The 23,927-nt window shown below is 33.5% G+C and overlaps 3 protein-coding genes across 5 annotated transcripts; 1 reads left to right on the top strand and 2 right to left on the bottom strand.

Moving 5' to 3' along the window:
* Positions 1 to 1,012: 1,012 nt before the first annotated feature.
* Positions 1,013 to 4,235, bottom strand: LOC149480962 (uncharacterized). The gene is made up of 6 exons (XM_089705827.1): positions 4,085 to 4,235; positions 2,873 to 3,042; positions 2,205 to 2,753; positions 1,813 to 1,925; positions 1,563 to 1,706; positions 1,013 to 1,229 (listed from the first exon to the last, which is right to left on the bottom strand). Exons 1-6 carry the CDS (start codon positions 4,233 to 4,235, stop codon positions 1,082 to 1,084), a joined length of 1,275 nt encoding a protein of 424 aa, XP_089561953.1. The 3' UTR covers positions 1,013 to 1,081.
* Positions 4,236 to 5,764: 1,529 nt separating this feature from the next.
* On the top strand, positions 5,765 to 7,141 carry LOC149480961 (uncharacterized). Its single transcript, XM_089705925.1, has 3 exons — positions 5,765 to 6,057; positions 6,200 to 6,343; positions 6,549 to 7,141. Exons 1-3 carry the CDS (start codon positions 5,951 to 5,953, stop codon positions 7,120 to 7,122), a joined length of 825 nt encoding a protein of 274 aa, XP_089562051.1. The 5' UTR covers positions 5,765 to 5,950; the 3' UTR covers positions 7,123 to 7,141.
* On the bottom strand, positions 7,136 to 23,470 carry LOC149480960 (putative ribonuclease ZC3H12C). 3 transcript variants are annotated; one of them, XM_089705922.1, is made up of 4 exons: positions 23,073 to 23,470; positions 12,531 to 12,707; positions 10,594 to 10,826; positions 7,136 to 9,481 (listed from the first exon to the last, which is right to left on the bottom strand). In XM_089705922.1, exons 1-4 carry the CDS (start codon positions 23,295 to 23,297, stop codon positions 8,383 to 8,385), a joined length of 1,734 nt encoding a protein of 577 aa, XP_089562048.1. In that variant the 5' UTR covers positions 23,298 to 23,470; the 3' UTR covers positions 7,136 to 8,382. The 3 variants fall into 3 exon arrangements, with proteins under 3 accessions (XP_089562048.1, XP_089562050.1, XP_089562049.1); XM_089705924.1 differs by lacking the exon at positions 23,073 to 23,470 and adding an exon at positions 20,981 to 21,170; XM_089705923.1 differs by lacking the exon at positions 23,073 to 23,470 and adding an exon at positions 16,723 to 17,184.
* Positions 23,471 to 23,927: the final 457 nt, after the last annotated feature.

Below are 23,927 nucleotides of genomic sequence, written 5' to 3'. Positions count from 1 at the left end.
TGCATTTATTAAAGCAATGGCGCAATAGGGAAAATAACTTCATAATAGTGGCTAGCATTTTATTAGTTTTCTGTGGCCTAACTATATTCATTCATCACAAAACTCAAAGAAACAACATTTTAAAAAGATATTTTATTTATAAAACTTAGATTATGGATTGGTCTCCGCGCGCGCGCTACGACTAGATACCGCCGGCGTACTTGAAAAATGCGGCAACTAATAGTACGCCGAATTCGGCGTACCCACGGCGTACCCAAGCCAGTCGTGTCACATGCATTGTGTGGAGAGGGCGACCCGATAGTTTATAAAGATTTTGAACAAAATCTGAAGTAAAATGCCTATTTGTGTCATAAAACTATTTAAAAATAATACAACAAAAAATAAGAAAGACACTAGGATCACGACGTACCATCCCCAAACTTTCGTATTAATCGAAATTTCTCCTTTACATCGAAAATTTTTTCTACGAAAATACGACGCCATACAGTGTTGCCGTACTGCATATCCAAAAAATACACGTGGTTGAGGAAATCTTTTAGCAATAATTTGAACTTTTTTTTTAATACTATTACTAACACATGTATAAAAAAGTATAATAACAATAATTTATTTCTGTTTAACCATGTTTAACTGACTCATGTAATATGTTTTTTTTTATTTCCGCTTTTTTACTTTTAAACAACCTTTGTGACTATAGTATAGTAGCGTCGCAAGTGGAATTGAGTCGCATGTTCATGGATTCGATTCCCGGCCAGGTCAGGATGAAAAGAAATATTTTTCAAACTTCTTTCCAAGATGCCAGATTTCCCATTTATTAGGTAAAATTTATGTAGCTGGCAGCCCAATTCTTCACACACACTAGCGTCTTTACAAATTGCCTAACACACACTACAGAAATGAGTTGCCGCACTCGCAGAGCTATTGTTTTTAGGTGGTGCGGTATCTAGTCGTAGCGCGCGCGCGGAGACCAATCCTTCATCTAAGTTATAAAACATAACTTAAAAGTCTAAAACTAAATCACTGAGTATTGTATGGTACTGTTCAAAATCCTTTGGTTTCATTATTTTCCACGCCCTTATCACTATTTAACTGTAAGCGAATCGTTTTTCGGTACATTTTCTTGATCTGTGGATGACTCGTGCGACGATTTATCTTTTGGACGACCTTTTGTTTTTAGTCTCATTTTATACATTTTGCATTCATCTGCACATTTCGTTGTGATGATGCTCCTGGAAAAAAATAAAGAGAGGATTTAAGTACAACTATTTTCTTTCAAAAATAAAGAATTAAAAAGTAGTGAGACTGTACGAGGTTTTGAAACGTACTTACCTAGTTACTAATTTTATTACAAAATTTTAATTAAATTCGCTAAAATTTATCAGGCTCATGGCAAATAGAACATATTGTATGGAATGTTACGATTTCATAATCGAGTCATATGTTGCTAATCATTGCAACCGCGATCTACTTCCCTTATTTGATCACTTATTATTATAACACAAAAAGTAGTTTAAAAAAGTTCTCAAAAATAAAAGAAACAACCATATGCGCTTAGTGCTTACCTAACTAGGTTTTCCTTCACTTTAAACCTTGATGTTATTTCTATGATAACATCGGACACAATCTTCGGATCCAAACACATTTTCGCGGGCTTATTTTGAAAAGCTGGTGATCGCTTGCCAGTTAGCGAATGTGTTGCCAGTATTCTAAACACAAATTGAACATTATTAATATATTAAGTTTCGTACAAATGAATTTTCATTTAAACTGTAATGATTTGAATAAAATAGTATAAAACAAAATATTATTTACCGCCTTGGAAACGTAGCCAATAATAAAGTTCTAGTAGCAATCGTGTAAGACTTCCAATTTACTTTTCTATATTTATCTTTATGTATCAGAGTTTTTCCACTTCCAATCGGAATCTGAAAAAATAAATATTAAGGTAAAAAAATGTTGTGTGGTTTTATGAAACCACGGTAAAAGTGAAACTGTTCGAACGGTTCCGAACACTGCTTTGTGTAGCGCATGTCGCGTGCCGAGTAGGTATACCTACTCGGCAGCCGCGATACACGCGACATGCGCTACACAGACCAAAAAGTTTGAGACGATGTAATAAAAGTTTCACTTTAATAATATAGATATAAATATTAAACTTAGTAGAATGGTGTTTACCAGTAAAATTATTATTCTTTGTTACATACCCATTCCTCTTTACTATTTTCTTGTCCACGAGGTGAACCTGAATTAGAGCGAGCTTTAATGTATTTGTTTGAAATTAATACATTATCATCAGAACGATTAGATTCCTCACTTTCGCTTCTATCACTCTCCTCCGGTTCATCATAAGTTTTTTCTTTAACTTCACTTACTTCATTCAAAAATGTTGTATTGGCCTGTTGTGCCGGTCTTAATGCGTTAAGCATCGTAAACAACTGTTGAAAGGTCGCATTGATTTCTATAATATTTCTTAATTTCACGTTAACAGTTCCATTAAGAACATTCGGTCGTGTAAACATATTTTTTCTTGTTGAATCAGGTAAAGATTTGTTGACTTTGTCCTTAATTTCTTTGTATTTTCTTTTACGACCTTTGTTCGGATGATTTCCATTCATTTGACGCTCTTGTAAAATGTTTACCACTGCATTCGGTCTATGTACTGGTGTAAGTACTTTTTTACTGTGTCGAATTTTCACTAATTGTCGTACGTATTGTGCCATTTCATTTGTGTTACTATTATTCTCTTTCTCAGTCTGAAATTAAAAATGTACTTAACTACTATGATAATTTTTGCCGATGATAAAAAATTTATACATAAATGTTGATTCCGTCATATCTTGCACATCACGTTTTAATTGATAAACCTACTTACCCTGTTAGATTCGTCAGAAGAAGATGATGAACTTTCGTCAGTTGGAGCCCAAGATGAAGCGCTTTCAGAGAAATCTAGATCTTCATTTGGAAGACTGCCTCCTGCACCGGAGTCATTATTACCGTTACTAGCTGCAGAGCCTCGTGGTCTTTTTATTTGGGGTCGGTTGTCTAGAAACAAGAAGTACCTACATAAGATAAAGTTAAAGAAAATTATAAGTAATAAGTACCATTTTATTGCTCATAGTAGTTAACATTATAATAATTAGTAGGCTATTTTGAAATAGGTAGGTACATGTAGTTTAAGATTTTGTTATTTTTTTTGTTCTCTTGCTACCTTGACTACCTGGATTTCTACGAACCACTTCACTCGTAGTAATTAGAAGGGAACAATATATACCTATTATTATTTATTGTTCTTATGAGACTTTATAATATTTTAAATATTATTTTATTGTAATTGTGAAGCGAAGTTTATTTATATCGGAAATCACATACATAATATGTGGGCTACATGGACTTAATTGAATTAAAAATTACAACGCTGTCTTTAAAAAAAAATCACACATAATATAATAATAATTATGTTTGTATTTATAGAATAGAATAAAGAATTCTCCATTTTTTGGCGTCGACGCGACAGAGGGTTTCTAACTTCTAAGCACCTGCACCGTTATTATTTGCTAAGGGGGCAAGCTTTATTTTTTATAAAGAAAACCATTAAATACAATCCAAACCAAAGTTAAAAATGAAAACATAATATTATGAAAGGTAAGGAAATTTAAATGTAGAACTTCAAATGCGATTGGCCTATTGAATCAAATGACAAGATCCAAGTTTTCGGTCTATAAATAACTAGGTTTCCGCCCGCGGCTTCGCCCGTGCAGTCAAAGAAAAACCCGCATAGTTCCCGTTCCCGTGGGATTTCCGGGATTGCGTCATTTTCCCGGGATAAAAAGTAGCCTATGTCCTTTCTCGGGTATCAAAATATCTCCATACTAGGTTTCATGAAAATTGGTTCAGTAGTTTAGGCGTGATTGAGTAACAGACAGACAGACAGAGTTACTTTCGCATTTATAATATTAAGTATGGATTTTTAAAATACATTTATATTGTTCTAAAATTTGCCAATCGAGTCGATTAATTCTTTACATAACCGTAAATGAACCGCCAAAATTTTGAAAATTAATGACAAAAAAAGCACGTGACATACCTTTTGGTTCCGTTTCCTTCCCACTTTCTTTCCGGTCCGTAGAAATACTGAGGTTTTTCATATCGTCACTGACTTTCATCCCAGAATTTCCACCACGATCTGTACTCCAATCAGCAAGTAACCACTTTTCAATTTTAATTCTAGACGTCATATTATCCCTTACTATCCTCAAAGACACACTGTAAGTAACTGAAGCTACCTAAATGCATTACAAAACCCAGGTAAAAGTTTCATTGCACCCTTACTGCAGTCATTATTATATCCCCCGCCCTTTTCGGCCGGAACAATACCGTTTCGCCAACCGCCTGAATGATAACAAAAAAACGCGGCCTTTTTGCAACCCATTTCTAAGTAAGTTTCTAAATAGAGATTTACAATTCTTTGAACTAATACATATTATACTTATTCATTGTTGTTCTGTTTCGTGTTATACTCAGTAATACTACAATTTCTGGTGATTCTTATTATTTCTTATCGACGATTTAGAATTTATATACTCTATTGGAAATAGTTAGAATAAATCTATTTATGATATTTAATATGTATTTTATTTTCACATTGGAAATAAAATTGAGATCTTTTATCTAATAAATTTTAAAACAAATTATCTGACATAAATGGTACATATTTAAGTAAAAGAAGTGTGTGCATTTCTCCAATAAGCATGATTTAATTAGATTTTTTTCGTGTAAATTAAACTACATGCCTTGAAAAACTTCCATAACTGTAGGAAACGTCCGTTATACTGGAGTAGGAACCTACTACCTATTAGTCGTAGTTAAAACGTAATCCATGCTTACAAAGATTAGTATATAACAGCATGGATTTTTTAATAACGAATAAAAAATGTTGTGTGGTTTTATGAAACCACGGTAAAAGTGAAACTGTTCGAACGGTTCCGAACACTGCTTTGTGTAGCACATGTCGCGTGTCGGTCGGCTGCCGAGTAGGTATACCTACTCGACAGCCGCGATACACGCGACATGCGCTACACAGACCAAAAAGTTTGAGACGATGTAATAAAAGTTTCACTTTAATTAAGGAATCTTATATAGTATTCGTTGGCACTCGATGATACATAACTATTTTACGAGCTATTTTACCTATTCTTTATCAACATGGTAACTGAAATGTGAACTAAAGTTTTTATTATTACAAGGAAAGATCTTATGGAGACAAAAACGTAAAATACAAGGATGTATACATACATATCATATATTATGTACCACGCTCGAAGTCGGGGCGGACCGCCAGGCGCCAGATGATTAGTGATGACTAAGTACATTTTATTTTATATACACTTTCAATCCTTACTTATATTTAAATATGAAAGTGTGTGTTTAAGTGTTCGTCTTTCTTTCACGTCGCAAGCGAACGATTTAATTTATTTGTTTAATTTATGTATTTGAAGATCTTTTTAATGCATCATGTTATATTTTTTTGCCGACACAACGGGAAAATTATTAAAACTGAGAACCCTGATACGTTAACTTCAAGTTTGACATAATAGTCTATTTTGAGTTTTGAGTTTTGACTTTTGTGTTTTGACATTTGACTAGGTATTTGGGTGTGATTTGGGGTTCATTCATTTCAATATCCACTAAAAAGTTTCATGATTGCAATTAATTAATTTTAAATAACTAGAATGTATTGACCTATATTACTTGCTCTGTGGAATGTATTATTTACAATAAGCATTTAGTTCTATATCATATATGTGCTACTTCAATTTGCAAATGTATCATTTAAATGAAGGAACTCAAGCATGAACAAAATAATAAACTTAACCTATCGTGTGTAGGTACTAAAAAGGGAGCTTTACATTATTTCAAGTCCAATTAAAATAATAAATACAAAATCGTCAAGATGGAATCAATGCCAGCTGCGAAGGTTAAGAATATAAAGCCAATGAGCAAGACTAAATTAAAGAAAACTATTAAAAATGTTGTTTGCCGCCCCGATCCAGTTATATGGTAATATTATATTTTATAAATTACTTATATATAATTATGTACTTAAAAAACTAATACTGGACCACTAAGAAATAAATTTTTCTTGTGTTCAAAAGTAATTATTAATTAATAAACAGGTGAATTATACTTAAAAACATTTCAGGCCTCTGGCATCAGATCACGAAAAAGAAAGTCTGGAAGCAGTCCTTCAGAAGCATTGTGTAAACATACCAACATTTAAGAAACCTCACTGGAATGAAATTAAGTCTATACCCAAAGAAAAGAGGCCAAAACCTCCACCAATCGAGTGAGTATTCAAATATGATTTATGAGTACATGAAACTTCTTTTATTTTCACACTCTTGTAATAGTTCATAATAAAAAGTGAGTGTTGGACCAATATTTACTACTACTTATTTGCTATATAGTTTAAAATGTTTTAATCTTTTTCCGATTCATAAAAATATGTGTTTCTATTAACTTCTTGTTAATTAATATGAACTATTTTTTAGGAAAGTGGAAGGACTACTTTTTGGTATATCAGACTGTCAAAGTTCAATACAAAGTGGAGTTTGTTCAGCAATCTTAATAGAATCAGAAGTAAATCCAAAACTTTTAGTTGAATCACTTATTGAAGATTGTCTAACTCATTCCATACCATATATTTGTTTGAAAGATCTCAGAAAAACAAGTGCTACTAATTTTGGTATTGCTACGAGTTGCCTTGGCATCAAGAAAAATTGTCTATTGGACATACAGAGTGTTATAGAAGATATTTATAAGAAGAAACAACCAATTAGAGAAGTAAGTGATGCAAAATGTAATGAAAAAGAGGAATCTATGGAAATAGACACTAGCACACAAATTTTACCATCTAAAACTTATCCATATTTACAAAGAAAAGATAAGAAGACCAGAGTATTTTCACCATCAGAAAGTACCAAGCCAGGAAGTGCAAGTAATAAATTTAGTGGACAGAACTTTATAGAATTTTCTGGAAGTAAGAAAAGCGACAGAAAATCCTATATGAACATGATACTTAAAAGAATATCTAATAATCCAAACAGAGTTAAGTTGAAAGAGTAATTAAATAAAACCATTTTTTTGACAATTTTGCTTTTTATTTATATTGCTATAACTATGTCAAAAAAGACAACATATTTACCATTTCTCAAGGAAATGTTTCAATAGTACTCAAAATCTTGCAAAAAGCATGTACGATGTAATTCTATTTCGAGTACTTAAATAATCAAATTTCATCAACATATAGTGCATAATATTATATAGTTGGTGAAATTCAATTCCCGCTATTATACTAAGTGCAATACTCCATAAAAGAATAAAAAAATAACTACAAAAATGTATGGAGCACTTCACATTTGTAGATAACATATATCTTACGATTGTATGCATTGCATTAAGGTTTTTATAAGTTCAATTTAATACAAATCAAACAGTGTTATAAAATTATTTCTACATAAAATGACTATTTTACTTTTATCTGGCCTTCAACAATAAAATATGTTATACAGTGACCATAATAATATATATAATATATTTCCCTATAGTTAAATGTCTTATTTTGCTTATACAATAATAAATTGGCCAAAGCCAAAGGTGCATATTTAGATAAGCTATGCTTTCATACAAAATCATGATTTTTATTAATGTAAATAAATTTATTAGGTACATAATATTTTATATAACCTATAAAACTTATAAATTAACTATAAGATAAACAATTCAATTTGGTACATAGTACCAATAATGATTTATACCATCACACAACTTTATCTAATGTTATTGCAATATAAAACTATGTTATTAAAAGCCTATTAAAGAGGGTATAAAAAGGGCAATGTTATTAGAGGCACTAGAATTTCTAAAATGGTTATTTATTGCGATTACTTTTATTAGATGATATTAATGTTGACAAAAATATAAAATAAACATGAATTTGTACATTTAAATGGTGTCCTACTTAGATCATAATTAAATAACACCATATGCTTCTTAGAAGCACATATCATAAAATAAAAGTCAACTAAATGCCTTGGAATGATAAAATTACCATTCCACCGTTGGCACAGCAAGTCAATCCAAATAAAATAATAGTGACATCAAGCGTCAAGAGATTTCGTTGTTTCTACCACAGCAAGACGACATCAGCAATCTGTCATCCTGAACTCCACAGGTCCACTACGACTCATTTAGCCAATTAATTTAAATGAGGTATGCAAAGCTAGAATCAATTCCATATTCAAATCCATAGTAGATCGGCGAATTAAAGCTCGATTTCTGTTTGAAATTGAGAATAATTTTCGACCATTATTTGAATTTGTCTCCTCAGTGTATGGGATGAGGCAGGGTCGCTTCGCTCGGCCTGTACCGGGCCAGGATGATAGCGCACATCTTTTGGGCGTCCGTTTCTTCTGGGTACGCGGCCATCACTTCCGCGACTTGCGGTTCAGGGAAGATGTTAGCCAAGTGGTAGTGCATCCGTCTCCTGGCTTCCCAGAGTTGTAGAGCGCCTTCCGAAGCGCACGGAGATATAGAAACTCCTGCCATGTGTAGGGGCATGGCGCCCATAGCGCCGACTGGAGCAGAAGATACTCTAGCGGCGGATGCGTGTAATCTCGGATCACACGCCGGGTTCAATGTCAGCTGTCGAGCTAGTTTCCTGTGCGGATTGGCGTCAGGGGGAGGATGCGAAGGTCCCGGTTGAATTTGGGCTCTATCGAAATGTGTTGCAAGCGTTGGATCAGCCAACCGTGGAGTAGCGGAATGTGCTCTTGCTAACGGTTTCTTATTATCCGTCGGTCTGCCACCAGGTGGCAAACTTAGCGTGTGCAAATGCGCTTTCCTCGCCGCGCGTTCCGACAATTTTTCCGCAACCGACTTGTGCGGTCTGCCGGCTCTTTCTGGGTGGTGGAACTTGCACTTATTGCCGTATGTACATTTTCTTCCGTATGGACAAGGGGGTGGAGGGTCTGCGCGTGAGGGAGGGGCGCGGAGGAAAGCGTCTAACGTCGGTCCAGATCTACCGAGAGGGTCGTCTGGAGGCATGAACCTGTCGTTGACAAAGGAGTACATGAGTAATCTTTCCTCGATGACTTTTCTGAATTCGGGGCTCTCTGCTGCTAGGTCTCTGTAGTTGTCGTTGGAAACGACTATTCCGTCTGTTTCTGCGGCGAGTCTTAATATGTATCTGTCGTCGTAGCAAATGAGACGTTTTCCTCCGAGGAGTCTACTGGGCGTGTATACAAGCACGCGATCTCGCTCCAGCCGTTCTAGTGAGTCGCGGTCGGACACGGGGTTGTCGGGTCTCGAAGCTTCTTTCCGCCATTTTGGTACAAACACCGTGATTTCCTTGTGGCCTCTCGCGCGGAACCAGTCCACGCAAATCTCGATACCTCGGCACGAGAACACCTCCTTGTTACCATGACTGTAAACAAAAATTTAATATTAATTTTTAATTATATGTGTAAAGCTGATATCTTCTGTGAACTCTTCCGCATTGATATATCATAATAGACTTAGATAAAAAGAACTTTGAATTATAACACAGCAATAAAATTTGATGTTTATTTTGACTAAATTATCAAGTTGTAACGAAAAATGATATGCAAAAAATTTATTGCCGTAAGATTATAGTCTGCTAATGCGTGCAATAATTACAATGTACACACCATTAAGGCGTGTACTCAAATCAAAACAAATCAATGATTTTATAAAATTATCAAGTAACAACCCGCTCCGTCTTAATTGTAAACAGCTATTTCACATCTATTGCACAGTGAAACCAGTTCCATAAAAGTATATTTAATTAAAACTACATTATTATAGATTTCCATGAAACGATATGACAGTACAAAGCATTAGGTAAAACTTGATTTCTTCATACTACTTATCTCAATAATTATAAACACAAAATATCTTCATCCTTACTGAACCTAGTTACTTAGTTTGTATTGTGTAGATTAGTGTAATAAAATGTCTCTATCTACAAAAAATATTTCTTGATACTGTGGTCCGTGGATCATGCGTATTCACGACCATTCTTTTATTCACATCGTCATTCGTCATTGTCTAATAATAATAGTGAAATAATAACTTTTATGCTTTAACAAGATACAATGGTCCTTTCGACGAGGATATTATTTATAATAAGGTTATTAGTTATTACATGATATTAGTATTGGTAGAGATAATTTATCCTGGATATTATGAAATTTTCATCGAACATTAAATCTGATTAAAAGATAAAATAAATCCTATTACATTATTAATACTATAATTTACAGGAACTAAAAGATATATTATTAAAAATAGCTATCTACTAAACCTTAGAATGCTGGAATTTAGTATGACCTACATCTCTACCGAAAAAATAATTCATATGTTACCTATACCTCTTGACTAACCATTTTCCTACCTACTCCTAATAGTATATTGACATTTCTTTTAAAATCGTACATTTTTTACACACAGTTACACACATACTCAATTCTCGAACCCATAAACATCTACCCGCATATAACCCGCATAAATCCTCACCTCATAGCGACATTACTGCCATCTATAACGATGTGCCTCAGCGGCGCCCGGTCCTGCGCTGGCTCCGGGTCTAGGGGCTGCGGGGGCGAAGGCGCCCGCTGTGGCCGCTTCGCCGCAAGCTTTATCAGCTCGGCCAGCAGCTCGTTGCGAGGAGGGTCCGGCCCTAAGCGCTTCAGCGCTGTGCGCGCTAGGCTCTCTGAGTAACCGAGTTTCACGGCGAACTCGATTTTTGCCTGCAAGTGTGTTTTACGTTAATTCTCTTAAAAATATGGACAAAACCCTGCAATAGTTTTTGGTGGAATTTTTGCCAATTGGTTTTGAAAGGTCACTTTTTAACTTATTTGGGAGACGTTATATCGTCATTGTTTAATTCTTTCTTATAATCCAGTGGAAAGAAATAATAAAATCTAACTATTAATATACAGATTTAATTAACCAAGGCAATTCTGCAAAGAACCCAAGAAATTTACGCGGAAGAACTGTGGGAATCCATAATATTTTTCGATAGAAACATTGCTGATAACAAATCAATTAACTGAAACATTCCACAGTAACTAAAGGGTTTTTCTAAGTTGTCATATAACCTAGATAAATAACGAAAACGTTATATAACGTTGTCTGACCGTGTTAGCTGACGTAACGGTGACACGGTAAATAAAATTAAATTACATCACAGCAACGCGCTTCAAAAGTTACTACTGCGCTAAGTTTCTCAATTACTTACTCCTGTACGATTTATTGGTATCGTAAATTCAAACCTAAACTAGGCTTTGATAGTTCTCTGATGAATATTGTGATGGTACCAGGGTCGAAGAAGCAACAACAAACTAGCTTGGACTATCAATATTGGATATGAATGATAGAACTAGATAAATAAGGTATTGTGTTGTAATCATAATTGAGATGACTGAGAACAGAAAATAAAAAATAGCCTGCCTGGGAACTATATTTTTCCTCATTATTCTGGAATCTCAAATCTTGTCACCCAATAAAATAATTAGGGCCACATCCACGACTCAATACAGCCTTGCTACGAAGTGAAAGACGCGATTCGAGTCTAAATCACTACATTTTAAAAAAGAAACCTGTGTTTGTCTGCTCGCGATAAACTCAAAGGTTACTTAATGCACTGATTTCGTAATGTTTTCACCATGTTTTCACAGTATTACCATCCTACAGTATGGCGACGAATGTACTTGTGCAGAGAAACGGAGGGGAACTGGCGGGGGGTCGGGCGACGCGGGCCGCTTAATGCAATCACGCTGAGTTTGCATTAACTATCGCGAAAGGACGACGCAGTCGTATTTTTTGTGTAATAATTTTATTATACATAGGTACTTACATATTCTATTATGACGCGCAAAAACTGTTCCGTTTACGGATGTAAATCTACATTGAAATCCCAGAAGGAAACAATATTTCAGAAAGATTGTATTAATTGTATCTGTTGAATTAAAATCAAAGCTATGTAAATGTTGTCCTCATTATTTTCTAATCAGATTGTACATCCCAATGCGAATGCATTACTTAGTTAAATGGTTATAATATACAATTAAGAACATCCAAAAATAAAGTGTCCACGTAAATAATATTTAGCAGTGCAATATCTGTAATTATATATTTATGAACAAATAATTACATCAGATTTAATAATCGCAATTATTTTGAATGTACATATGAATAAATGATTTCATCATAATATTAATAATCAAAATTGTTTTATTTCCCATTTGTTGCAACCCTAGCGTATTTTCGTGTGGCAGCGTAAGTACCTACGCTGGCGGCGGCATCGCGCGACATCAAAGGCGATTCCTTACTGTAGGAAATAATATTGTAATACTGTGATGTTTTAGCCTGATGCTTTCTTTAGTGAAGGTTTTAGTATATGTACTATAATTTGGAAGTTTTATAGGGCGGAAGACTAGTTCTACAATTACCTGGTTAGGCTGCGGCGGCGCCGGCGCAAGTGTGACGTATTCAGCGAACTCCGCCGCGAGCGTGTCGGAGGGAGTCCGCGACGCGGTCCGGTGCCCGCCGTCGTCCTCGCACTCCGAGTCGTAGCTCGAGTCCTCGCCGCGCTCGCCGGCCCATCCCAGTGATGACTCCACATATTTCTGCAACAATACCATACATTATAGATTTAACGAGTTTTTTTATGCCTTATAATTATTTAGATACTTTAGCACCTATGGTCTATGTGGTGTTGTCTATGTCAAACGAATAATAATCGAAACATAATTATCAAAAATATAACGTATCTATTACGGTCTCAGTTATAAACGTTAATCAATGAACTTGGTCAAATGCTCATAACTGGAATCAGTGTTCCCAAAAGATCTCGTGATCTTTTGGGAAATACGGATCCAATTACGAATTATGTTGAATAGTATCAATACTCAAATGAAACGGATATAATTAGTTTACTTTTCCATTCCTACATATTACCAAGTAAATAGTCGACATCGGGCAATGTAAATAAACGAGCTTTGACATAAACCACAATTAAGTTTTTGACGTCATGCCCTCGGAGTAGATAACATGCAGTGACGTACAATATTATCGTTCTCTATGTTGACCACAAACTCACGGATGTGAATTCATATAGTACAATTATTATATAACATTAATTAAAGCGACGTGAGAACTGAAATATATTCACAACGATAAATCAGTAGCTTCGCTTGAATACAATTTTTATCATTTCAATATATCACCGAAAATAATATATAGTTTTCAATACTGTATAAATATGTAATTTAACGATGCATGTATAAGTAATAATCAATAAGCATATTTAATTTAATGCTACTCGGCGCCGACGCAAGACAGGGTCAGGGGGGCACCAAAGCGGATCTACAGATGATCAATGACCTTTAACGTGCGTTCCCTGGTACCGGTTATAATTCATTATTTACAAAAATTTTACAAAATAGCTCTTTCAATCAATAATCTCGATATTAGTAGAGTTAAAACCCGTTATCGTAGAACTAAACTAAATTTACTTCTTAGTCACGGCAACATCCGTGTTGAGACAGCGTTCACTTAACCTAGCCGAGAATCTGAGATCGAAAATCTGATTTAACTCGCCTTTGCCAAGTAAATAGTATTACACATTCAAACAAAACTTAGAAGAATTCAAATCCTGGTTTATAATAAGCTTCATTTAAAGAGCGTTGCCACCACGCTGCAATAAAAACGGAGTTTCGAATGGTATCGGTGAGGAAAATTAAACCTTGGACGGTAGAAATATGCTATATTTTTCATTTTTCTTTAATTTATTAAAACGGATATTAAATGAGACATACTTTACAATTATGTAATGCAAGTATTTGTTAGTCATGTGACCAAACATCTGAATAACTTATTTATAATCCCATAATAATCTATGTCTCGAATCTCGATATGTATGTTTTTGCTCAATCACTAAACTACTGGACCGATTATGTTCAAATTTGAATGCAGATTGATTGCGGTCAGGAATAATGTAATGGAATCTTTTTAACCGGGTACTGCTAACGAGTACGAGATATAAAATGAAGAGGCAGTTTTATTTTTTATATGAAATGCAGGTGGTAAGTAATTCTTAAAATTCATTTATTAACTTAGTGACATTATAGACAATTAATTACTTCGCCGAATTTAAGACAATGACCAATGAAAACTATTCATTAGAGAACAATGTAATAAGCAGTGTCATTCGAAGGACAATATGGTTCGAAATGCTGGAATCAGGTATACCGTTCTTAATGAAAATATGTTTATTTTCCAATAATCCTACTTATTATAGATTATGGAGATTAGTCTATCTAGCTTTAATTAGGTTGTAAAATCTTATTCAAGCATTTCCTACTTCTATTCATTATCCTATATGTTTTGAATAAAAAAGAAGTCGTTAAATCTGCTATAATTAGAAATTACGAGTTCTGATAATTACGATTGTTTTGTCTTTTGATTTTATAATGGCATTTATTTAAATCATCCGAAAAGTTTTTTTTTTTAATTTGGGGCAATCAATTTGTGCAGATCCGCGCAGAAAACCCGGAAGCGGTCTGGCTAGCACAGCGCAGCCGGATGCTACTTTCTAAAAAAATATTGCGCTCACAAAACACCAACGCGCTGCTAGGGTTGCCAGTTGTAAACAAATCGCGATGAAAATAGTGTTGCTATTTAATGATTGTAAGATGTTCAGATTGTATCGGTCAGTTGTAAGCATTCAGGATGCAAAAGGTAATGTTAGTTATGTCCCCTTTTGAAGACTCAAAAAACAAAGTCTATTTAGAACCAAACTAAACAGTGGTTAAATGTTTAATGAATGGTAATTAATCAATGTATTCAACCATAGAAGAATAATTTATCAAATTCGATTCTAATATAATGAAGGTTTCGCCGGTTTTTTCACAGTTAATTACACTTATCACTATTACCAATTACAGACCTATAAAAACAAAGCCGAATTTATAGTTTCCTCTAACGATCTTAGGTAAAAAAACCCATTGGATTCCCCACTTTAGTTACACGCATTTACGTTCGTGGAGTTATTGTTTGTTTACGTTTTTTTCCTGTTTAGACTCTGTGGCTCATAACAAACTGAGCGACCATGTGCTCGGGAGGATTTGTGGAGTAAATATTTAACAAGTTTGTCCTAAAATTTTGCCACAAGACAGCTAAATGCAGGTCATCGTGAATCGTATTAAATGCTTTTTTGTAGGCGACACTTTTATTCTTCTACGAGGAAAACTACGTTTTTCCCACCATCATATCAGTCAGTATAGAACAATACTGAGGAAAGATAATACCATAATATGTCTACATACGATTATAGCGGCAAAAATCTTTCTACCAGACGCAAGTCGTGTCTGACGATTGATTATAATTATTTAGAAGGTTAATTATTGCATCAGCTGTGATGACGTAGGACACGGTTTTCCGCTATTTTAGATGGAGTCAATACTAAGCCTCATTAGAAAAAAATACATTTATCAGCAGTATTTAATGACACTTATTCAGCACGGATAAAATATGGAGTTGTGCTATAAGCCTACAAAGTAAACAGAAAACTGCACCAGTAAACAGTAAACAGAAAACCTACTATTTAACAGTCAGAATAATTTGTAGAAAAGTGACGTAGGTACAATAATTGGAAGATATTCTATGCTATAAAAAGGTAGGTAAGAAAAATCTACGTCCATTCACAACAACGTTTTTAATTAAAGTTTATATGAATAAATTGTTGAAGATCTTATTAAGTAATCAAGTAAGTTTTAAATTTGGCGATTTCAATTTTACGAGTTCGCGGAATCAAGGCATCGTCGGAGTAAACAGGTAGTGACGTAGACTGAGAAAACTGCATTGTGATTTGTGTAGTGTTTGTTTACATTGTTTTCCGAGAATCTTATATAATCTTTAATACTAAAGATAAAAATGAAATGGAACATTTTTAAAAATTAGTCTCAACGTTCAATATCAAATATTATGCCAATAAAAAGAGCAAAGTGCAATAAGATTTTAATATTACTGATAAAACAACAGAAAAACAAAAATAACTGTATCTCTACTGTCTGCGAATACGATCAACAGTATTAAATTGGTGACTAGTGACTAATTAGTAGGTAGTGTCCGATATGAAAGTGTATCTATTTCAGGAGACCTCGAAAATTGAAACGTTAAGTCTAGCAACGAATTAAGCATTGGAGTACATGCTCTGTTTTTTATTGAACATAATGATATTATCATTAAACACTTGCTATGTGAACACAATAATACTAACCTTGAAATACCTGATCGGTTTTGTCGGAGTTAAAACAATTATTATGCAAAAGCTGACGCGTTTGGACGTGCGTCTAGTGTTTGCAAACATGTCAAAACAAATTACAAAAACAGAAATACTTACACGATACACTAGTACAAGGAACATAAATGTTTTTATGGCATAGAAAGAAGACGGTGTAAGAATTCCTGGTAAAAATATTAGGATAATGTTAAAAAAGGAATCAATAAAATTAAGTTAGTTGATAACTTCATAATGTACAGTGGTAAATAAAATTCAAGCCTAGATAAACTTGTACCCATTGTCATTTTTGCAATGATAGATGCAAATTTATTTCACCTTGTAAATAAAAACATGCGTACCGCATTCAACGAAAGTCCTTCAGACCAGTTTCTTTCTGCGAATAGATTTATACTTGTCATTACGTTCTATTGTTATGGCTTTCCCCATCAACCACGATCACTTCACAGGCAAAACATAATAATGCGATCGCTCTTTTGTAATGCGTATCGCATCAAAACCGCGTAAATCTGAGCATCGGTTTCATATCGATACAATTGCTAGTTCCGTTTACTACTGGAGAAATTCTATCGGTCGTTTGGAAGATAAGCGTGGCCAATGATATGGGAGTATTCGGGCGACGCTGAGTCGTGCGATGTGTCGTCACCGCCAACAGGATGCGAGCAGCGCACGCGACACACTTACACATACACGAACATGTAAACATAAAACAACCAGCCACATTTTGATAGAGCAGGTACCTCGATAATTAAGTTTTATTAAATTAAAATTTTAGCAGTATGAATAATTCGCACGAGGCCGCAAACGATACACCTCCAAAAAGCACTCCGACGCGTGCCGATCGTTAATTATTATATAGTGGAACACACGGATCGACACGCTTTACGTTGTCGATAAAGGTTATACTGCTCTAATTTTCTGGTACTTATAATTAGTAGACACTATACTCCATTTATAGCATTATCGTATCACATACCTACTTCTATATATTGCATGTTATTACGTTTAAAGAATTGGTATGCACTGCGGTGAATGTTCTTGGTTAAATTTTTGTGTATTGACACCTTGAAGGCTCCTTTTTTTGAGGGTATTTATAGCATACATTAAAGGTCACTAAATTGTTTCCAATAAATGTAATAGTACTATGAATATAAAGGGAGACCAAAATTTTAAAAGATTTTTTTTTGTTTACGATAATGGCTAAGGCCTCGAATATATTGTGCTAGTTGCTAATGCCTAATTGCGAAAGCAAATATTTTACTACATTTAATAATTAACACGTTTACGGCAAGAAGTATTGTTGAATCAAACATTATGAGTTGTGACATAATATGCTAAGACGTATTGTATTGGATATTAGAAACAACATTGATTAATTATTCTATTGATGTGTCATCGCGAATATTAACCCATCATCGATCGGTCTATTGTTAAATATACTATTGCAATATTTTAGTATCGTTAGCGTTACATTAGCCAATATGTTATTGAGTGCAGATAAATTTTATATCGCATTATTCAAGTCCATTTTCATGAACTTCATTGTCGTTACCAGTGATTCGGATATTAAGGTAGCTTTAAGATGTTTCTTCATTACTCTTTAGAGGAAAGTGTACGAGATCATTTTGCTTTAAAATTCTTATTTTCTCTTTATTTATGACATCAGGATTTTTCTTGAAAATATTTTTTTTGAGACCAGATCTTTGACCAGAGCTTAATTAAATTCTTCCTTTTACAACACACAATAAATTATACTAGGTACATGTTTAGTATGCAGATATTATGGAAAAGTATTACTTATTATTTACTAATGTATGGATATTATCAAACTTAAGTTACCCTAAATATACTATATAATATAAAGTCTACAATAGCGCCCAAACAGCGCAAAAGATTGTAGGAACATATTATCCTTTTCTTTACCCTTCCTAGTCCCTTCCCTTTTAACTCCTTTCGTTAATCCTTTCTTTATCCCCTTACCCTTTAACATTTGTAGAAAAAATGGTAGCCAAAGTATCAAGTTCAGGATTTACATGTTAAGGAAAAGTATAACGTAATTACTTATCATTTATTAATTTTAATGGGAGGTCAATAAACGAAGGCACAAGAACAAAATGTCAAATTGTTCAAACTGCAAAAGATTACGGGAACTTATTTTAGAATAGGTTTCAAGTTGAGAATTTAGCTTTTATAGAAAAATTTTACTTATCGTTTACTAATTTGGATGTTATCAAACCTAAACTCAACATGCCCTAAATAAAAGACAAAGGAGCAGATGCCAAAACATTGTCCAAGCACTACGAACAGTCCAAAGAATCACAGAATCTTATCAGATACGAGTAATGAGTTTATGAAATAGAAACCGCATCTTTAAGAATCACTGAAACAAACGTTACCATGGCTATAAAGTATTTACTTTGATATTGATGATACAACATTATTCAAATCCGTGACCGGCACACAATCAAAAATAATGATCGTGCGATAATAGAGCCGGACGAACATATTTGTTATAACTCGTACCTAACTACCTACATTTTGTATCCGGCATCAATCTGAATGTTTATTATGACTGTACATCATCTTTATTTGCACCTCTCATATCCCTGTATCTAATTTTTTTAATTTGAGGCTCAGATTATGCTGGTAATCTTTACTGAAATTAAAATAAGATGACTTTGCATTTTACAGGCATGTACTTAACTACACCCACATTCATTGAAAGAGGCAATGATGCAGATGTAAATAAAATACAGTCCATATCTATGCCAGAACTTAAACATAAATCATAATACACGTTGAAAGCAGCGATATCCGTGAAGAAATTTTCGAAAATTATGCCAAGCGGAGCTATTAGATTCAAATCCGTGATCGGACGTAGTGGATAACGGGTGAATATAAATTACACTATAGTTCGCCAGAGTGAAAGTCCACTTATATCCGAGTTCAGCTACTATGCCACTGCACCGGCTCGCTACGTAAGATTGTGTATTAAATCCCTAATTACTTTCACGCGCGTGACAATTGTGCAAAGCGTCTTCGGACTTGCAACTGTTATCTAATCTGTACTTCAACGTTTGTGATCTGTTTCTTCGGTTTCAGTATTTGGCGTGTTATCTTAGTTCTTTTGTCCATGATGATCTTTGTAGTTTATAATTTATATATTCATTATTTTTCCTGTGTTTATAGGCAAATATTATTATTAGGACATTGACATTGAATATTTAAATGGTAAACATTTTGATAATTCTAAAAGATGAAACATGTTTTTTCTTTCTTTTAAGAAGGTAAATATATTATTAATGATTCAAACGAAACATTATTAATAATTATAACTCCAATAAAGCGTTTAGACGATACACATATTTGTGACCCAAAAGACCGTGTGAAACTTAACCGCAAAACCGGATGCAGGCGGAACTGCAAGAGGTACCCGCATATACGATACCCGCGTATAAACTTATCATGCTTTATAACTTGCCAGCATATTAATTTATACATTTCACTAAATCTAAGTATTTCATTTGAAATAATGGAGGAGATTTTTCTTGGTCATTCAACTTTTTCCAAGGAATATTATTTATAAACTTATATCCCATAAATTGACACAAAAAGTATTTTTCTTTCCTAATTCAATTTTATCCCTTTTGTATCTTGACATGTAATAATAACATGTTAAAAATTTAAAATAGTTACTTAATGGAAATTTTAAGAACAACTTGATAATTTAAAAAAAATATCGAATTATTACAATTCTAATACAATAATAGTCATAACCCAGACCAGACCACATATTCATAATTTATGTACATACCTATAAAAAAAATAACGCTGAAAACACAACGACGATTAGAGAGATTCATTCTGAAAATTTTCACAAGCAAGTTGTCTATAATTTTTAATAATGTCTTCAAGATTCCAATATAAGTAAATTTTATGTAAAAGGAAAACGATTATTAGGTATATTTAATCAAATGTAGGTATGTCCTTCTGAACCCGGATTTAGATTGACATTACTATGATATATTCAACTATGCTTATTTTTTATTTTAGTTTAATTTCCACAATTAAATTTAAAAGGAAACAAATAATTTCATGGATCTAAATAACATACGTCACTAATGAAATCCACATGCCACAATCACAATTAGCATTTAAATTTAAATGGTGAACTGAGCATCAATAGCGGTAGATACTTTCGATGTTTAAGTATTCAAGCTGTTAAATACTTTACTTCATTAATGAATGTTTGAACAATCGCAACTATTCTAAAGAATCATTATGTTTTCAAAACCATCGATTACCACACTGCATTCACATTCCGAAGAAATCGTTCGAATATTGGATTTTCATTGATCCCACGTGCTTCCACTACCTACAGCATAAGTCGACGTACCGAAAACTTGAACACTTCTTATAAATCATATAATTTATCAATGTTTGAACACTCCGTAATAATTAGCATCGCAATATGACGTTCCAACGGCTCTACTTCCGGGATCTTTTAAATTGAATGAACATCATTACAATGCTACGTAATACGTGAAACGTTTCTAAATCCGTGACGTAAAATCGTTTTATACTAGACGCACGGCTCACCTGGGAGTTGTCAATCGCGTACATAATAGTTGCGTGCTTAGTGCGCGTGTTTGTCGCGCGGCATGGCTCGTTTGTGCGATCGAGGCCTCTATCGCGGCAAGACTAGCGTCGGCAGCGCGAAGAGCGCTGAGCGATCGTACGCTGCGCATACGCACACCTCCACGCACGAGTGAAGGGGAAGCGGGGCAGCCGAGATCCGGGTTTCGCGCCCACTGCAGCAGGCGGCCCCCAAACAGAACGCGCCTGACCTCTGTCACAAAGCCGAAACGCGCATCCAACTTTACGAGTGTCAAACCCGGATTTTGGCCGCACTTTTACACGAAAGCTGCTTAATTTCACTTTACATAATTATTATTGTGAGCATTGATGCCATTGTCACTGTGTTCATTTTTAACATAGTTTTAGTAGCCTCACCTGTATGTTTATCTGTAACCGACTCCTTTAGCTTCGATTTTGACCCACTTTTAAGTTTAAACGGACCAATTTAATTCAAACTTCATATATGTATTTACCAAGGATTGCTTTCAATACAATCAGTTCATCAGGTTAAGCATATTTTTTTGTTTTTTTTTAACTAAGGTTTATCTCATTATTTTTTGCGACTATAGGATTAATTCTAATATCATATATCCTTAGCTGTTATAAGTCTACTAAGTTACAATATAGAGAAAACCTAACTACAAAAAAAAACTTACATTATATCTTTATACATTGCAATACAATTTCACCATGGGAAATAATAATAAAAGAAAAAGTTTAGTGAAAACGTGCTTCCAATGTATTGTTAAGTTACTTCTACATGGAATTCTACGAAGCTTGCTTATTGTTATATGAGTAGCTAAATGTTAATAAGAAAGGAAAAATAATATAATGTGTTTGGACAACATGATTATTCGTCTTTCAGAAAGATTTGTGAGCAATTGCTTTTTCTTGTTTTGTCCGTCATAGTTCATTCATATGAAAGTAGCAAATACTCTACCACTTAGAACTATCTATTATAAAATTTAGCTTGTTGCTAAATGATTAAATATTGCAATGTTTGTACAATACAATACTAAATTCTTTATTTAACACACACATAGGTACAGAAGATAAGAAAAAGAAAAGAGAAAAACATATAAGATAGGCGGCCTTATCGCTTACAAGCAATCTCTGCCAGGCAACCTTTGGATAGGATTAGTTTTATAATTCAGCAATAGAATGAGATAGGTGGTGTTTAAATTAAATAAAATTAAAACATATTTAATAGTTAAATAATTAAATTCATATAAATAAATTCTAAAGTTCAAGATATCTTTGATTCTTTATTACTCCAAATATTATTAGAAAAAAAGGTATTGAAAATAGTTTTTTTGTAAGATTAAAATAACACAAGAAAATTCTGTGTTAGACTAAAATTGATGTTCCATCTCATTATGAAATGAGAATTATATCTTGAAGTGAAAAAATTATATTACTATCTGTAAATGTTATTAAAAATCTGTCTTGTTGTGAACAAACAACATTATTGAAATAATGAGGTTGTATAATTTACGACTTAATCTTAATAATCCTTAAGAAGACCGTAGTTTGGATACAACGACAAATTAAGCAAAAAAAAAAACTGCTGACAGTCACCTCTCATGGTTTTTACAACTAATAAGTGAATCCAAGACTGATAGTACTTCTATCATGTAAGGGATTGAATTTATACTTATTTTACATAAATTAAGTATGAGGAAATATTTTGATTAATAATAGTAATCTTTAATAATTGTCTGTCACCTGCTTATTCTTTTTGATAAAAAAAGTCAAGAAGATATCCATAGATCAATAATGTGAGTGGTGGATGTACTATAATGTATGAAAAAGGTGTTTCTACTAATTACATTGTAAGTACATGGATTTATCATCATCCATACATTAATTTCGCGGACAAAGTACAATATAAATAATTATCTATGTAGATATCTAACTATGAAATAAATAAAAACAAAGTACATATTCAATAGGTAACTGATAGAGAATTCATTACTTAGGAAATCTTAATGCAAAATGTAGGTGCTTAATGATAAAAACTGGACTAAATTGCGAAATCTAATTATATTCTTACCTGAATTCTTTCAACCAATTCTTGAGGATTGAATTTTTCGTCCACTGGATTTAAATTAAATATAACTTTGAAGTAAACCAAATCCTTATTTCGCTCAGCAACCACTGATGTAGTTTCAGAAAGCGTAACGTAGTAAAAAGTTTCGACTAATTTATGGTATTTGTTAGAGAATTCCGCTAAAGAAGACCGCGGCACCGATATAAACAAATCAGTATCGTTTGACATAATTCTAATTACGGCACAAACGGCAATCGAACGCGATTATCACAAATTTAATTGCATCATTGATAACATAGCATCTATGTCGCTACGTTTCCATTTCGATAACAGAATATTCACATCAATAAAACACTCTCGACGATTCACGATACTTGCATTTCGTAGACATAAATGATTAATGGTCAATAATGACATTGACAAATGACAACGTCATTGATTTTTTTCGATCAACTTGATTTAATGGATGTGGCAACTCCTTACAACAACAACAACAAAATACTACAAAATTAATAAAACTACTACAAAAATCAACAAAAATACTACAAATAAGAAGTATTTTATAGATATACTCATGTAAAGGGTCCTAGATATTAAGACTACCTTAAATAATGTCAGCAAAGCAAAGTATTCTATTACATTGAGCAAAATATGTAATTTATATTAAAAACAAAAACAATTTTTCAAATATGTATAAAAAAATGTAAGTAAGTATTATAAACTATCTGAAATTTCGAGCTGTAATACGGGATCTATACTAAGTTTTATTATTATAAGCTAGTCTTATAAAATTCATTGACCAAGTGCGATCGATCTGTATTATATTACAAGAAATAAGATCTCGATTTAAATAAATAT

This window comes from Colias philodice, chromosome 17 (assembly GCF_061535455.1).
Source record: "Colias philodice isolate Cphi_HAF_F1 chromosome 17, ilColPhil1 Martin Lab GWU primary, whole genome shotgun sequence".
NCBI lineage: Eukaryota > Metazoa > Arthropoda > Insecta > Lepidoptera > Pieridae > Colias > Colias philodice.
Note: the sequence above shows the minus strand (reverse complement) of the source record. Positions and strands in the feature narration are given on the sequence as shown.

Excerpts from the sequence above, each read along its gene's own strand:
- LOC149480962 (XM_089705827.1), bottom strand. The coding sequence starts at position 4,235 with ATGACGTCTAGAATTAAAATTGAAAAGTGGTTACTTGCTGATTGGAGT. Across the intron at positions 1,707-1,812 it reads TTGGCTACGTTTCCAAGGCG|AATACTGGCAACACATTCGC; the intron begins GTAAATAATATT and ends ATTTGTGTTTAG. Across the intron at positions 1,230-1,562 it reads GTGAAGGAAAACCTAGTTAG|GAGCATCATCACAACGAAAT; the intron begins GTAAGCACTAAG and ends ATTTTTTTCCAG.
- LOC149480961 (XM_089705925.1), top strand. The coding sequence starts at position 5,951 with ATGGAATCAATGCCAGCTGCGAAGGTTAAGAATATAAAGCCAATGAGC. Across the intron at positions 6,058-6,199 it reads CGCCCCGATCCAGTTATATG|GCCTCTGGCATCAGATCACG; the intron begins GTAATATTATAT and ends AAAACATTTCAG. Across the intron at positions 6,344-6,548 it reads CCAAAACCTCCACCAATCGA|GAAAGTGGAAGGACTACTTT; the intron begins GTGAGTATTCAA and ends ACTATTTTTTAG.
- LOC149480960 (XM_089705922.1), bottom strand. The coding sequence starts at position 23,297 with ATGTCAAACGATACTGATTTGTTTATATCGGTGCCGCGGTCTTCTTTA. Across the intron at positions 12,708-23,072 it reads AATTGGTTGAAAGAATTCAG|AAATATGTGGAGTCATCACT; the intron begins GTAAGAATATAA and ends GTATTGTTGCAG. Across the intron at positions 10,827-12,530 it reads CGCCGCCGCAGCCTAACCAG|GCAAAAATCGAGTTCGCCGT; the intron begins GTAATTGTAGAA and ends ACACACTTGCAG.